This window comes from Pongo abelii, chromosome X (assembly GCF_028885655.2).
Source record: "Pongo abelii isolate AG06213 chromosome X, NHGRI_mPonAbe1-v2.0_pri, whole genome shotgun sequence".
Lineage (NCBI taxonomy): Eukaryota > Metazoa > Chordata > Mammalia > Primates > Hominidae > Pongo > Pongo abelii.
The window spans coordinates 15474487-15491692 of record NC_072008.2 but is presented as its reverse complement, the minus strand read 5'-3'; the positions used below and the strand labels follow the sequence as shown (position 1 = coordinate 15491692).

At 39.1% G+C, this 17206-nt stretch overlaps 1 protein-coding gene across 6 annotated transcripts in view; it reads left to right on the top strand.

The window, feature by feature from the left end:
- Positions 1–17206, top strand: part of PIR (pirin) — a 108483-nt gene that overhangs the window by 74053 nt on the left and 17224 nt on the right. For 2 of the 6 annotated variants that reach the window (XM_063721155.1, XM_063721156.1), the window contains exons 7-8: positions 6348–6437; positions 11819–11863. The exons of 2 other annotated variants lie outside the window; for them this stretch is intronic. In XM_063721155.1, the coding sequence (XP_063577225.1) occupies positions 6348–6437; positions 11819–11863 (135 nt within the window). The remainder of the gene's footprint in view (positions 1–6347; positions 6438–11818; positions 11864–17206) is intronic. 2 more of the 6 variants (XM_002831412.4, XM_002831411.5) reach the window with 1 other exon arrangement.

Below are 17206 nucleotides of genomic sequence, written 5' to 3'. Positions count from 1 at the left end.
CAAATACAAAGTTTGAGGCTTCTCTGTTTAGTGCCAAACAATTAATTCAAGTATTATAAAGCATTCATTATTTGCTGCTTTGATAGTCCTGGCTGCCTGTCATCAGACATACTGGATGGTAAAATTATGCTGTACAAATTTTATTATGAAGTAATTCAAATCAAGGTCACCATTTGTCTTTTTTTTTTTTTTTCCACCTTTCCAGGTCAAATTCCATCATAAACTCCAACGACTGTCTAAATTCTTTTTATTTGGGTGCTTTGTTGTATCAAATATTTCGTGAAATGTGTAGGCCATTGGCTGGGTCCTGGACATGTTTTGTTTATAATATTTGATTGTTTTGTTACTCATGGTAAAGGGATTTGACATGGATGTCTGGGTTATGTTTGGCTTTTGGCATAAGCTTTGCAGTCTAACTAATTTAATGTTGACTTGGTTGTATCATTAACAGACTAATTGGATAGCAATAGAAGCATACACTGCTACCATCCTATCCCTGATACTGGGAAAATGCATACATCCCAAGGGAAATCCAGTTAAGGGAGACTGAAAACGTTTCTCATGAATCAGACTAGGTTTTATCTGAGTTCCTTCCCATAAATACTATTTGAATCGATTTTTACCATCTCTTTATTTCCTTCAGGCTAGGCACGTTTCTCTTGGGTTGTGCTAATCTTGCAGAAAACAGATGTTTCATGCAGTGATGATTTGGAAGGCAGTTGATATCAGGAATTGAGCTGGACGGTGCATCACTTACAAAGAATCTAATTTGTCGAGTTTCTGACAGTACCAGATTCCTTTCACATTGGCCACACGTTTTTCATATTAGATCTTGGCTAAAATAAGAGTAAGTAGTTTTTTAATGGTGACTTTTACCATCTCTTGCAAGGCTCAAGGCAATCTGACTTTCCTTTTGCTGTAAACTGATTTACAGATAACACTGTTTGTTACCATTAATTATGAAGGACATAAATCTATATTTCTAGAAAAATATCAATCTTTTCCAAGAAACATGTGCCTTCTTGTCCTCATGTCCCCCTTGTCTTCTGAATGACTGTATCACAGTTTGGCCCTCAACAGCCACTCTGTTTATTTTCCTCATTTTCTTTTACAGCACCTTTGCCTCTAGATACTTAAAGGCAGGATCTGGAATGTTAAAAATGGAGAGCTGTTATGGGAAAATCTTGATATTATGAACCTTTTTGCTTTTCCTCACCTTATAACTTTTCCTTTACAGTATATATAGATCAATAAACAAAATTTCTTTAGAAACCATATAGTCTACCCCTCTGTGGTAGGCAAAATAATGTCCCCCCAAAGATGTCCACGTCCCAGTTTCCAGAATCTGTGTTTATGTTATGTTCCATGGCAAAAACGACTTTGCAGATGTGACTAAGTTAATGCTGCTGAGATAGGGCAATTAGCCTGGATGATGCAGGTGGATCCCGTATCATAAAGGAGAAACTAAATAAGAGAAACAGGGAGACGGAGTCAGAGTTAGAGAAAGACATGTGACAATAGAAGCAGAGGTCAGAGTGACGTGATTACTGGTTTTGAAAATGGAAGGGCCCACAAGCCAAGGATTAGTGGCAACCTCTAGAAGTTGAAAAAGGCAAGAAAACAAATTTCCCCCTACAGCCTCCAGGAAGAATACAGTCCTGCTTGATTTTAGACCTATGAGGCTCATTTTGGGGTTTCTGACCTCAAGAACTGTAAGATAAAAATTTTTGTTACTTTAAAGCACTAAGTTTTAGAGTAATTTGTTATAGCAGCAATAGGAAACTGATATACCAATATATTTTTGCTGCTGTGTTTACGGGGAAAAAAAAGGAAAGGAGCTACATCTTCCTTGATTAAAAAGTAGATTTTAATGCCATACATACAGTAGCTACTTGGTAAGTCACATTAGTATACATTTAAATAAATCTTATTGTATTAATTATCTATATGCTGCATAACAAATTATCCCCAAAACTTTGTGCCTTAGAACAACATGTATTGTCTTGCAATGTCTCTCAACTTAGCTGTGTACTGTTACAAGGCCATGATCAAAGTGTCAGCTGGGGGCTGGGCACTGCGGCTTACACCTGTAATCTTAATACTTTGGTAGGCTGAGGTGGGCAGATCACTCACGGCCAAAAGTTTGAGACCAGTCTGGCCAACATGGCAAAACCCCATCTCTACTAAAAATACAAAAATTAGCCAGGCATGGTCGTGCGGGCCTATAGTCCCAGCTACTGGGGGTGGAGGGGGGCGGGGGTTGGCTGAGGCATGAGAATTGCTTGAACCTGGGAGGTGGAGGTTGCAGTGAGCCAAGATCACCCACTTCACTCCTGCCTGGGTGGCAGAGCTAGACTCTGTCTCAGAAAAAAATAAATAAAGTGTCATCTGGGACTGTGGTCATCTCAAGGCTTGACTGGGAAGGATGTGCTTCCAAGCTCACACTCATGTGGTTGCTGGCAGCATTCAGTTCCTCAAGGGTTGCTGGCTAGAGTCTGCTCTCTGTTTTTGGCCACATGGGGCTCTATATAGGGCAGCTGACAACATGACCACTGACTTCCTCAGAAGGCGCAAGGATGAGCAAGATGGAAGCCAGAGACTTTATGTAACCTAATCTCAGAAGTGACATTGCATCAGTTTTGCTATATTCTACTGGTTAGAAGCAAGACTCTAGCCACAGTCCATACTCAGAGAGAGGGAATTACATAGGGCAATACGGGAGGCAGGATCAGGGAGACGTCTTAGAGTCGACCTCCACACTTATGATCTTGGTTGAAAGTACCACACATTTTTCCATATTCTCTCTCCATATTCCATTTTCTCTCTCTCATTTGTGACTTTTAAAAATGACTTGAGTAAACCTCGAAAAATGCATAGTGATTTTTTCCACAGGCTTCTTGCCTGTTTTTTCATAGTCTTTCTCTACTTTCAAGGAGAATGCCCCAAACATGAATGATTCATGTAGAATTTTACATTTTGAGTCTTTTCATAGAAAGCAAAAGCCGATTTAATTCATGAGTAATTTTTTTTCAGAGCTCTCTACTTCCCAGCAGTACATTAGACTATTCAATCATAGTTCCCTTCATACTTAGAATATATACATAACAGTTATGGATGTAAATCTATAGGTCTTCAGAACAGTGATTAACGTGAATCAGAGCCTGAAATATAAAATTATTCAGGAAGAACTTTAACATCATTTTCCTTTGACTGGGTTGTCTTTTTCATACTGATTTGTGAGAGCTCTTTATATATTCTGAATACTAGTCATTGTCAGTTATTTGTGTTGTAAATGTCTTTCCTGCCTTTTTTTTAACCTTTCTATACTATGTTTCTCTATTTTAATAAGTAAAAATGCTTTAAATGTATCAGTTGGCTCCTTAATGATTAGTGGTTTCTGTGGCTTCTTTAATCATCTTTCCCTAACCCAAGATCATAAAAATGTACTCTCTACTATAAGTGCTTTGTTGTTTTGCCTTTCATATTGATACATTTATTTCACCTGGAATGGTTTTTTAAATTATTTTTTAAATTGACTGGTAAAATTGTATGTATTTATCATGTACAACTTGATGTTTTGAAGTATTTATACACTGTGGAATGACTGAATTTAACTAATTAACATACATTACCTCACATAGTTATCATTTTTGTGATAAGAACACTTTATGTTCCCTCTCTTAGCATTTTTCAAGAATACAATACATTGTTATTAACTGTAGTCACCATGTTGTACAATAGATCTCTTGAACTTATTTCTACTATTTAACTGAAATTTTGTATCCTTTGATGAAATTGGTTTTCATGTATGGTAAGATACAATTACATTTTTTAAAACATGGTTTGAAACAGAGGAAAAAATGGCAAAAATCCATGATGGAGAATGCCATGAACATTTTAAGGGGTTCACAGTTCACTGAATCATCATATAGCAATAACAATCATTATAGCTAACATTTATTAAATGCCTACTGTTTGCCAGAAACTGCTCTAAGAACCTTCCCTGTCCTAAGAATTAACACCTGTAATCCTCACGACCCTATGAGGTAAGGATTATGATTACCTCATTTTTCAGATGAGGAAACTGAGGTACAAAGAGATTAAGTAACTTACTCAGTATCAATTAGCTAGTGAGTAATGGGACTGAGTTTCTGCTAGGACTCTTAACTGCCGTCTTGTCCTGCACCAAACAAAAACATGGACCTTTAGTGAACAGTACTCTATTAGTAGTGTCTTGGGCATACTGGTAAATAAATCCAAGATTTTGCACATAGGTTAGAAAAACGACTATTCTTGAAAATTTTTAGATGAGTAATATCATCAGTACGAAAATTGTGTTGTGTTTTTCCGTTATGTCACCTTTAGGAGAGAACAGATTAAATTGATGATCAATGTAAACTAAAAACCTATTCTAATAATTTAAATATGTTTCAATTTTGGCAGGGGTGTATTTTTTTTCATATTTTACAGGGGCTTTTAAAAAATATTTTTCTCAGGCTGGGCATGGTGGCTCACACTTGTAATCCACACACTTTGGGGGACTGAGGCAGGCGAATCACTTGAGGCCAGGAGTTCGAGACAAGCCTAGGCAACAAAGTGAGACTCTGTAATTTTTAAAAAAGACCTCTTTCTCTTAAAAACAGTTAGGTGTCCAAACACATCCTGAAGTAATCTTAGGGTTATTTATGACATTCCCTGCTAATTTCAGGTTTCTATTATTTTTTGAACATTTATTTAATCCTTAAAATTCTGTATATTTCAGATCTTAATAGTCTATAAACTTGGCTTCAATCTAAGTTCGAATGCCTAAACTAGTTTCTGTTTTAGAGTGCTAAAATAGAATTTTATGATTATGTCTACATTATTTGAATTATTTTCTGATTTTTTTTCTGAGCAATTAAAAATCAGTTGTGAATACTGTATGTCTGAAGAGGAGACAAGTTTTGTTCAAATAAAACCAAGAAATAGTAGTAGCATATATTGCTTTAGTTAAAAACTTTATTAAATGTCTTGATGAGAAAACCTCAATGTATCATTGTACACTTAGTCTCTAAAGAGCAGGATACAATTATTATGTGTTGATTTTAAACTTTTTTTAAAGAGCAGGATAAGCTTCTAGGGCGCTCTAATACATTTGTAGTACTATTGTATTAGCAAGAAAATAATCAGCAGGGATTTCCCTCCAGCGGGCTAGGCTTCATTCTGGGCATGCAGAAGGCTGTATTCTGAGTTTACATTCTGAAGAGCTTATATTGCTTATATATTTCTCATTCAAAATGTTAAATTTCATTTATTTCTTAGTTTTCCTGTTAGCTTCTGATGCAATGAGTGTTCAGTATTATGAATGTGGACCAAACCATAAGACAGGGTTCTCCTATAGGCTACAATTATGCTTACTTAAAATACGGGATCCTGAGGGATGGCTCTTAATGTTGTATGCCCATGGCTTATAAACAGCCTGTAGTATGATCGTTCTGTAATGTATAAAGTGCATTCTGAGTCTATTTTATTCTGGAAAACCAATTGTCTCAAGTGTTTTGATGTGTATACCATTGTGTTATATAGTTGGGCATTTTATTATTGGTGTCACTCATCAAATTTGGTAAAATGGGCATTCTCATTTTTTTCCAATGGAATTCTCACAAGTTCAGGTAATAACCTATCTCTTTCCCAGACTGTGGAGTTACAAAGTTGACATTTCTTTATCTTGCTGTTTATGTTCAGTTATAAGATGGGGGTTAAATGCCTATTCTTGGCAAGCTAGTAGATCTTATGGTGAACTGTCACTTGCTGTATGATCAGGCAACCCAACTTATGTCACCAATTCTAGTCTGCAGTGTTTGGTGGGACACAGACAGCATCCTTAATGCCATGAGGTTCTTGATGAGGACGTTTTGGGAGAAGTCCCAAAATGCAGACTTCTTTTGGGAAATGATGACCCTGCTGAGCTTTGCTCCACAGTTGAAGAGACTAATTGGCTTGGTGTGAGGGGGGTGCAGCAGGGAGCTTGGGGCCATCTCCATAGCAACGACCCTTCTCTGGCCTGGGTCACAGCCTCATCAGAATTGTGTAACTTCTCCACATGCACAGATTTAAAGGAAAGTGGAAAGAGAAGAAAGGGGCAGGAAAATGAACTGATATTTGTTAAATACCTCCTAAGTGCCTGGCATTGTGTAGAGAAGATTAAAAACATATAACACACATATGCATATACAGATGTATATGGACATTTATATATGTTTATACAGACATACAATAGAAACAGTATGTTTGATGTTTCCTCGTTAGACTGTGTTCATCACAACAACTCTGTGTTATACGTATTCATTCCTTATTTTACAAACCAGCAAACAGGCTTGAAGAGATGAAGAGTCTGGTCCTAGATCTCCCTGAGGGTGATGCACTGATGTTGAAACAGGAACTTTCTGCCTGTAATGGTGTGTGCTCATTTTTGTTGCTGTTTTATGGTTGCTTAGTTGGTTTGTTTTCTGTGGTTCTCCACAAAGCCTCCTTTAAGATTTGCTGCTGCGCTTTGTTTCCCCACTCCCCAAGAGAGAGTTGCTTGGATAGAATTAAATATGGAGGCAGGGCAGGCAGAGAGGCCATGATACTGGAGAAATGTAGGACCATATTGAGAAGAGTCTGTCTGTCAGAAGTTTGGGCTTGTCCTGGGAGAACAGGGAGCCATTGAAGGATTTTAAGTGGAGATTCTAAAAAGGTGCAATTTACGAGTGTAGAAAACGGATTGGCAGCAACCACTTAGGGGAACATTTTTTTCACCAGTATGGTTTTTATCTTAAAGAAAAGATAGATATGAAATAAGTATGGCAAACATATATGTTCATTATTTCATCCTTTGTGCTCTTCTGAATTAAAAATTAAAGTATTGAAAATAAATGAAAATTCTCTAAATCTGGGAGGGACAGGGATTAGCAAACAATTCAGTCTAATGAAGAAACATCAAATAAACCCAAACTGAGAGACATTCGATAAAATAACTGGTCTGTACTTTTAATGAAAGAAAAAGACTGAGGAACTGTTTCAAATGAAAGAAGATTAGACATGACAACTAAGTGCAGCGTGTGATCGCAGATTGGATCCTGGCCTAGAAATTTATTTCTCCTTTTCCATAAAAGGCATTACTCAGATGATTGACACAATTTGAATATCTGTACATAGATAGTAGCATTGTATCAATGTCAATTTCATAATTTTCATAAGTGCACTATACTTTTGTAAGAAAATATCTTTGTTTTTAGGAAATACATACTGAAAATTATTTCAAGGTAAAGGGGCTACAAGTCTGCAAATTACTCTCAAATAGTTCAGAAAAAAAAAAGAATGACATATATTTATAGCAAGAAGAATGATAAAGCATATATGTTAACATGTTAGCTTTGGGGGAATCTAGGTGAATGGTGTACAATAATTCTCTGTAGTATTTTTGCAACTTTTTGGTGTGTCTGAAATTATTTTAAAATAAAAATTAAAAAGAATTTGGTGGAAGGAGGAGCGGGAGGGAAGAACCAGGCAGGTCTGCCTCTTGTCCTAGGAGGCCAGGGTTGAGGTCCAAGATGAGGGAGTTACCTGCCAAAGCTGATGCGGGGACTTCCGGTGGGGTGGGGGTTGCGGGTATGGGAGGAGGATCTTAGGAACCAGGGTTGCTTTGGGGTCTGGCAATTAGTGTGATCCAGAGTTTGTGAAGGGTTGCAATCTCTCCTTAGCCCAGTTGCCCTTATCTCTGTTAATGGTGTTGGTGTGTCACCAGGCCATGTTTTTCTATTTTTTCTGCACATACAGGTGTAAGGAATACTTGTAAGTTCATTGGAATAATGAACTCCAAGACTGAGGCAGAAGGAAAATGACCTGGGTTAAGGCAAGGAATGTAGGCTAAGGAAAGCTCTCACTAGGGACGTTTGCAAGAATTAGGAGCCTCCCTGGAAATGAGAGCAACTGCCACAGAAAATGATTTACATATTTTTTAAAAGTTTTGGGTTTTTAATGTTTGGCTAAAGGAGGTCTGACTTAAAATGCGTTGCTGACTTAACTGTCCTAGGGGGCCAGAACGAAAATGTGACCTCCCTCCCAACTCATTTTATTTGTCACTGCCCAAGGGAAGGGAAGAGCTTTTCAGCTGCAAAGAGACGGTAGCTTGCAGACCACATTTGTAGGAGAAAGGAAAATGTAGCAGGGTGTGAACTCTGACAAAGCAATAAAAATTGGAGGATGACATCAATTCTTGGTGCAGGACATAAAAGTGGGAGGAGAGGTGAGGGGAAAAAAGAAAGATGAGAAGGACCTGAAAATCTCACAAGAGATCTCTTCGTTAATGCAATCCTGCTCTTAACAAAGAAGGAATTCTCATAAAATGTGGCTGTTGTTAAACATATAGTAAGCATTCATGAAATTTGGCATTTGTTTTCTTTTGCAGCAAGCTTAAGAAACAAAGCTTAGTGGAAATTAAACAAATGAATAGAAGCAAGTGCAGATGGGCATCATGCTAAAAAGAAAGAAAAAAGTAAATTGCCTTCATTCCTATTCCATGCCCTCTAACACTCTGTGCTTTCCAATCAGCAACATGAATTGTGTTATTACTGGCAAAGATGGACACTATATCCTAACAGAAGACTTTTACAAGGAGTAAAAATATATGAACGCACTTAGTAAATTGACTTAGGCCATTCCTTTAAGCAAATGTTTGGTCTTTCCAGATCATGTAAAGAGATAAAAAAGGAAAGAAAACAGATCTAGGCAATTATTTGTGGACTAGATTTCTGCTTGGAGGGTGAACAGGAAGCAAAGCAGGTAGAGGAGAAATGAGATTAGAACAATCAAAATGAACTCATATAAAAGCCTAGTTGAACCATTGAGAGTTTTGAGGTTTTGTCAAATGTGGTAACCATTTTTTAATACCTTTAAACCATGAATAGAGGATTCGTTGTATAAATTATGACATGTCCTTACAATGGAATGCATGCAGTTTTTCCCAAGGATGAGTTACTTCTCTATGTTTTGACATGGAAAGGTATCCAAAATACAATATTGAGTTAGTTCTAGTTTGTTTGTTTTGTTTTGTTTTGTTTTTTCCGAGACAGAGTCTTGCTCTGTCGCCCAGGCTGGAGTGCTGTGGCGAGATCTCGGCTCACTGCAACCTCTGCCTCCCAGGTTCAAGCAATTTTCCTGCCTCAGCCTCCCAAGTAGCTGGGATTACAGGCACGTGCCACCACACCTGGCTAATTTTTGTATTCTTAGTAGAGATGGGGTTTCACCATGTTGGCCAGGCTGGTCTCGAACTCTTGACCTCGTGATCTGCTCGCCTTGGCCCTCCGAAGTGCTGGGATTACAGGCGTGAGCCACCGCGCCCAACCCGAGTTAGTTCTAGTTTTTAAGGAAATAACTTATAGTGCATAAAAGAAAAAAAAAACTGAAAGCACAGATACCAAATTGCTAACAATATTTACGTCAGGGTAGGAATGAAGATTGCAGAAAGATTTTCAGTTTAGATGTCCCACACTTTCATATTCTTAAAATATTTTTAAATTAATGTTTTTTTTATAATCAGAAAAAATGAAGCTATTGGTGCTCTGAAAAAGACACTTAAACAATTGTGGCGAAACTTTTGAAAAAGCAGAGAAGAAAGGGGTTTGGTTGTAGAGTGTGATTATAAGTCAGGCTAAATAGAAGTAGAAAAGCTTAGCATTCATTAGAAAACAAAGAAAGAAGTGCTCCAGCAGAGCCAGCCCATCCAGATAAGACATGGGATCTGGCTGTAAATTGTTAGTATGTGTTTTCAGCATCTACCATGGACCTCCCCCTGCCAAAGGTGCACAATTTGCACACCCCGGCTATGCCTTATTCATTTTTGTATCTTCCTCTAAAGTACATGCCCATGGTAGATGTTCAGTAAATGATGGTAGACCAAGCTCGGAAGACTAAGTATGAGTGGGTTAAGATGGGAGAAAAACGCCTATAATCCCAGCACTTTGGGAGGCCGAGGCGGGTGGATCACGAGGTCAGGAGATCGAGATCATCCTGGCTAACACGGTGAAACCCCGTGTCTACTAAAAAATACAAAAAAAAAATTAGCCGGGCGTGGTGGCGGGCGCCTTTAGTCCCAGCTACTCGGGAGGCTGAGGCAGGAGAATGGCGTGAACCCGGGAGGCGGAGCTTGCAGTGAGCCGAGATCGCGCCACTGCACTCCAGCCTGGGCGACAGAGCGAGACTCCGTCTCAAAATAAATAAATAAATAAATAAATAAATAAATAAATAAATAAATAATGGGAGAAAAACGAGTAAGCTATGAATAAGTAACATTACTTTCAGAGAGCTTAAACTCATTCTAGTAAAATCTCAGAGAGGAAAAACTGTGAAACAGGAGGATGGGAAAATATTCTCTGGCACTTGCTCAAGTGTGTTTGTTTTGCCATCCTTCAGATTTTCTTAGTGAGACTTAATTTACGTTTTCTCAGTTATAGCTTTTCTTTTGTATCCAGTTGGGCATTTCAAGCCATCTACCATGACAATCATATCCTTGGAACATATTTTGGCCTCCTTGCTCCTTCTGCACTTGCCTTTGTTTACTCTGTCATCATGCTGACTCCTCCAGAGACTCCAGTGTGGGCTCTGTCCTTCCAGCATTGAACTGTGCCCTGCATTCTCTTTCCAGATCTCCTTTTCCACTGAAGGCACGTGGAGGGATATCATGATTCCATTTCGACTGTGCCTTTTCTAGGTTCATATGTCTCAGTGGAAACACAGCATCTCTTCTGAACCATGGGTACAATACATAAACATCCATGAAAATCAAGTGTTGGTGCTGAGAGTGCAAATAGCCTATTGTGAGTGATTTTGATTTCTTGGGTCATGGTAGGCATCTGGTGAATTCTATGTACTCTCTTCCCAGAAAAGTGTACACACTTGAAAAACGGTGAACAATTCCAGGGAGTTCACAGGCCATCCTGGAGCCCATTTATATCCCTAAGATTATGTATTCCTGCATCCCTGGAACTGATGCATATTCTATGTTAGGATAGAAAAAAAGAAGGAGTTCACTGGAACCAGAATGCAACTAGAATGCACTGGAACTAGAATGCAAGTAAGTACAAAAAAGCAGGCCGGGTACGGTGGCTCACACCTGTAATCCCAGCACTTTGGGAGGTCAAGGCGGGCGGATCACCTGAGGTCAGGAGTTTGAGACCAGCCTGGCCAACATGGTGAAACCCCATCTCTACTAAATAATTTTATAAATACAAAAATTAGCCAGATGCGGTGGCATGTGCCTGTAATCCCAGCTACTAGGAAGGCTGAGGCAGGAGAATCGCTTGAATCTGGGAGGCAGAGGTTGCAGTGAGCTGAGATGGCACCACTGCACTCCAGCTCAAAAAAAAAAGCATATTTCTAGCATCAACTTCACACTTCAGACACACTGGAGGCACAACAAATGGAAGATAAAGCCAGACTGGAGTATTGCAGTTACTATCATAACATTACAACTGGAAGGAATAGTTTGTTTGATAATACAGCTTGTAGCCTATAGATACACAGCCAAGTGAATTGTACACTGTACTTTGGGTGCTTCTTAAATATTTGGGACCAAGTCATTTAGGTTTAGGGGTATGTCTGTGTTTGTGTGTGAGAAAGAGAATGAGTGTCAGTGTATATTTTAAACAGTTCACAGAACTTAAATCTTAAAATGTCTATCTAAAGGGAAAAAAAGGATTTCATCTCCAAATTTATCTTTGTGTTTGTAATACGTATATGTCTTTGTTCCTTCTGGCATTATGGACACTAACATTTTAATGTTGCTGGTCCTTTCCAGGGTGGACAAGCTTCATTTACACGATATCTGGAGATGTGTATATTGGTAAGTTATGGCTATATCACTTAGGGCTCAATTGCAATTTAATTTAAACTACTGAAGGGAGAAAAGGTAGGATGACACCATTTTATGTAATTGAATACTATGCCACCTTCTCTCCCACACTAGCCCTCTCTATATCCCAGCACAGGTATGCCCAGGGCAGGGTGCCTTTCAGCTTACAGAACATTCAGTGAGGGAAGAGAATATGAACACCAGTCATGACACATCCTGTGCACAGATGAAAGTCCAGGCACCATTATGTGTTTTGATACCTTGCTAAGATGTTGGCAACCTCCATACTGATAAAGGGATGGAGCTACAGTGGACTCCAAGGGGAGCAGGAATCTGCCTATCTCCTGGGAGAAGGAAGTGGAAGGAGGTGAATTTGCAATGCTAGTTTCCTCTGAGAAATCTCAAAAGTGGCTTTTTTCTCTTCTTCCGAGGGTTGTATATGTGTTGCTTGTTGAGTCTAATCAAGAAAAGATATTTGAGACCTAACCAATGCTCATTTTATAGATGAGGAATGTGAAATCTAAGAAAGTTGTTTAACTTGCCAGGGTTACGCATTGGTAGACGTGGGACCAGAATCAAGGTCTCCTCAGTCCTGCTCTCCACGCTCCACCCCATACCTTTTGTTCAATGACAATGCAGAGATAGCACCATCTAACTTGTCTTTTCAAGTATAAATCCCTTAGCGAACCCAGCAGCAGAAGGGACAGAGCGGGTGGGAAAGAGGGGCTTGCAGAGCAGCCTGGCTCCTGCCTGGGTCTACTCCTCCCCTTCCCATCCTCCTAAAAGCAGCCATGGGTTCCCGTAAAAGGCTCTTGGTAGGATTGGGAGAAAACAGCTATAGCAGATGCTGTTGGTACCCCACCCACACCCCTGGGCCCTTACTTCCTGAGTGCCCACTGACCAACTAACAATAGCCAGTATCTGTGTCACTTTGCCTGAAGGCTTTTCTCTGAAACCAATCAGGGCAGGATGAAAGTACTGGAGAATTAACATTCCCAGAAGCTACCTCACCCATCAGGCAGGATAACTCTGAAGCCTGTGTGAAAAGCCATTTACTAGTTTCCCAGTGGGATTACAGCCAAGCCACCTGAGTGTGCTTGATGACATACCCTTCATTGTCCATCTTCCCTTTTCTGTCTAACTCTCCTGACTCTGAACTGTTGTTTCCTGAGATCATCTCCCAGATAAATTCCTTGTACCAGAATATATGCATCTCCAGTTATACTTCTGAGACACCTCAGAGAACCAGCCTCTTGTTTTCTCCTCCTCATCCCCACAGACGGTTATGGGTGGTGTGGATGGGGTGGGGCATCTCAAGGTACAGGCCAAGAATCCCCATTTCTGAGACCCTCTGCAGCTGGGTGCTCTCCACCCGCTCCTGCAGGGATGCCAGCACTGAACTTTCTGGAGCCCTAACATGGCCACCTCCTTGGGCAATACACTCCCAGCTCCAGGCAGCTGGCTTACAGATAACATCTGCTGAGGGATAGAAGGCCACACCCAGAGCTATTTAAACCATTCCTTTTATTCTCCAAAAAGGATGTTCAATTGCCTGAAATTATTCTTCTGGAAAATAATTGTAATGCAAACTCATGCATTTTGAATTTATTCCTAATAAAGTACAAATGGGCTTAGTTCCCTTTTCAGTGAATAGCATTTCAATTAGGAGTCAGGAGCAAAATTCATTTAGTTTAGCACTGGAGAAAGTGTGAAAAAAAGTCTTGTAGTAGTATCATAAGTTTATATGTACACAGCTTAAACTGTATTAACCATCTGGAAGAGATGATACATTATTTGTTTTTATGATCTTCTGAAAATCCTGAGAAAAACATAGTGCTTTATAAAAATAGAAAAAAACATTTTTATGGAGGTGGTGCTCCCGATTTATGATTTCAAGAGCAACAAAATAATCTGCACAAATGGAAATGAAGAAAGCACATGAATTTTAAGGTGGTAAGGATAACAGAAATGTTTGTGCAGAATGAGAAAAAGCAGGGAGAAGCAAACTTTCTGTAAAAGGACAGATAGCAAATATTTTCATCTTTGCAAGGCATATAGTCTCAGTTGCAACTACTTAGCCCTGCCCGTGTCTCACAGAAGCAGCCACAGATGATACATAAACAAATTGGGTGGCTATTCCAATAAAACTTCATTTATGGTCACTGAAATGTGAATTTCATGTTTTTTCATGTGTCATGAAAGGCTATTTAGTTTGTTTCAACCATTTATAATAGTGAAAATTTTTCTTAGCCTGTGGGCTCTACCAAAGGTGACAGTTGATTTTGGTTTAAATGAATTGCAGAGAATGAAAGGGAAAGAAATTAACGAGTAATTGCCAAAACCTGTTTTAAGCAGTAGTTAGAGCCTTGTTTCCTGACAGAACTTTAGCCTGAGAAGTTAACAAGTGAAATGCTCTGCAATTCTCGGGGTAAGAATGACCCACACATCCACTTGTTTTTCTTGAGATGAGGCAGGATTTTCCTGAGTCATTTCTATTTACTGACCTGGTCCCCCCTCGTGACCATGGGCCACACTGCAAAACATCTGGCAGGGGATGGGTCTGTAGCCTTGGAGCAAAGTTGCGTCTGTCTAGAATAAACTGGACTGTGAAGAGAATCCAGCTCACACAACTGGCCTCTTGGGACTGTGCTTTAACCAGTGAGTGGCTGGCTAAATGACCTCATTTGAATTTTATCTCCTTCCCTTCCTCCTACCAACACCCTAATGGGGGGGGGCAGTTAATGAGAAAAACAAAAGGGCAAGAACAAATCATCAGAGAAAAAGAAATGACGCAACAGAAATAGCTCTTGAATAAGCACTGACTTATAAAATCAATAGAGAAAATCCAGAAAATGTTTTCTGACTTCACTGCCTCAATTTTATCTTGCTTATAAAACTAGGTTGGCACCAATGAACCACAGATGGCAGGAAGTGATAAGCAAGGAATTGTCTTTTTCAAAATGTCAAACATGTTCAGTTGAAGTAGATGTAATTAATATATATATACTTAGTGTATCGGGCTGGAATAAATGGGCTGCAACTTGGGTCAAGGAAATAATCTGAGGAGACTGCATAAAATGGAAATTTAGGAGGGCTATTAAAATATTAACTGATTACAGGAAGTGCTTAAAAGACATTGATAAATTTAGTTTGACTACAAACAGGTGGAGTTTTGAACATTAGAAAATGCTCCACAGCCGGGCATGGTGGTTCACGCCCGTAATCCCAGCACTTTGGGAGGCTGAGGCAGGCAGATCACTTGAGGCTGGGAGTTTGCGACCAGCCTGGCCAACATGGTGAAACCCCCATCTCCAGTAAAAATACAAAAATTAGCTGGGTGTGGTGGTGCACGCCTGTAATCCCAGCTACATGGGAGGCTGAGGCAGGAGAATCACTTGAACCCGGAAAGCAGAGGTTGCAGTGATCCGAGACTGTGCCACTGCACTCCAGCCTAGGCAACAGAGTGGGACTCTTGTCTGAAAAAAAGAAAAAAAAAAAAAAGAAAGGGGGAAAAAAAGAAAATGCTGGATGTTTAACTAGTTGTCAAAGTAAGTCAGTCATTTTAAAGGTAAAGGTAAGTATTGTGAGGCTATGTAATTGTCCTCTAATGACACCCTGAAGAAAAAGAGTTAACAGAGCTAAAATAAGACTAGTAGAATTCTCATTTTCTTATTCAAAGAAAGTATTCATTTGAGACTCGTCTGAAAGTACTCACTTTGTGCTTTTCAAGGATCTTCTTAATTTTTAATATATTTGCTTTTTCCAACAATGAAGAGCCTTCTAAGCTGACTATTGAATAGTAATTTTAAAAAGTGTGCAACAGAGGGAGAGACCTTTGACAACAATCTTTTGCTGAGGCAAAAAGTTCTTTGACTAGCCCACAGCTGGAATCTGTGTATCATATGATAAAAAAAGAAGTCAAAAGAAAATAAAAAATACACTGTCAGAAAACCAGTAGATCCCACAGATACTAGTACCAAATCTCTTCCCTGCAGCTGTGCTGAAAATTACTTTACACATTAATGCAGAGATCAAAAGGATAGAAAAGTTTACATCCTGTATCCTTGAAGCTTGGTAGAGTTTATCAGCTTGAATTCTAGTCTCCTAGAAGGCCTGATATCAAGTATACTGTTGGTGCTTAGAAAATCTTTAGAAATCTAAAAACATTTGTTTGTGTTTATTGAAATGAACTGGCTTACAAAGGCAGTAAAATGTTTTGAATTCATTTAAATAACTAATGATTCACGCTTAGTTTGTGCTAACGTTTTGAGCACAAACTTCTGTGCTCTGGTTTTGGGTGATATTAAGCAGTTTGAAACGGGCTCTGGATCTTGCAGTAAAGGCGGGGAAACAAATGTGCACCAGCAGGCCTCGTAATTGACCTCCATTTATCCAACTAACTGAATTGCCCAGTGCTCTTCATTCTATGGTGAATACTTTGAGGAAGGTGCTTGAACACCCAGGATGATCCGCTCCTCCCTGGTCTTCCTGCTCATAGCTGCTCCCATCAGCTTTAAGTAGTGGACTTAAAGGCACCTATGTTTGTTCTCAGTCCATTTATGCTAGTTGCACCAATAATTGAAATTATGTAATTTAATTAAACAGTTGTAAATTAATGAAATAAATGTGAAAAGAGAGTTGGTATTTCCAGAATAACTAAGGCAGATGCTTTGTAAAAGTGAATTGCTAAAGGAAATGCCTTTGACACGGAAAGACAAACATCACATGTTCTCAGTTCTTTGTGGGATCTAAAGATCAAAACAATATGAACTCATGAACACAGAGAATAGAAAGAAGGTTACCATGAGTTCATGAGGCTGGGAATGGTAGTTGGGGGCTGGGCGGGGGGAGGTGGGGATGGTTAATGGGTACAAAAAAATAGAAAGAATGAATAAGATCTACTATTTTACAGCACAACAGGGTGACTATAGTCAATAATAACTTAATCGCAAATTTTAAAATAACTACAGGAGTGTAATTGGATTGTTTGTAACACAAAGTATAAATGCTTGAAGGGATGGATACTCCCCATGCTCCACGATGTGACTGTTCTGCATTGCATGCCTGAATCAAAACATCTCATATACCCCATAAATATATACACCTACTATGTACCCACAAACATTGAAAATTGAATAATAAGAAAATGCCTTTGAATTTGTGAAAGATTTGGGGAAACTCTAATAATCTAATGGGTGGTGCATTATGGGTATGCTTTAAAAAGAAAATGCTTCAATCAAGTCAGTAAACCCACCTTAACTGTATTTCTTTCTTTCTTTTTTTCCATTCAAGCACTCCTCCCACCTGTCTCCTGAGTAGCTGGAATGACAGGTG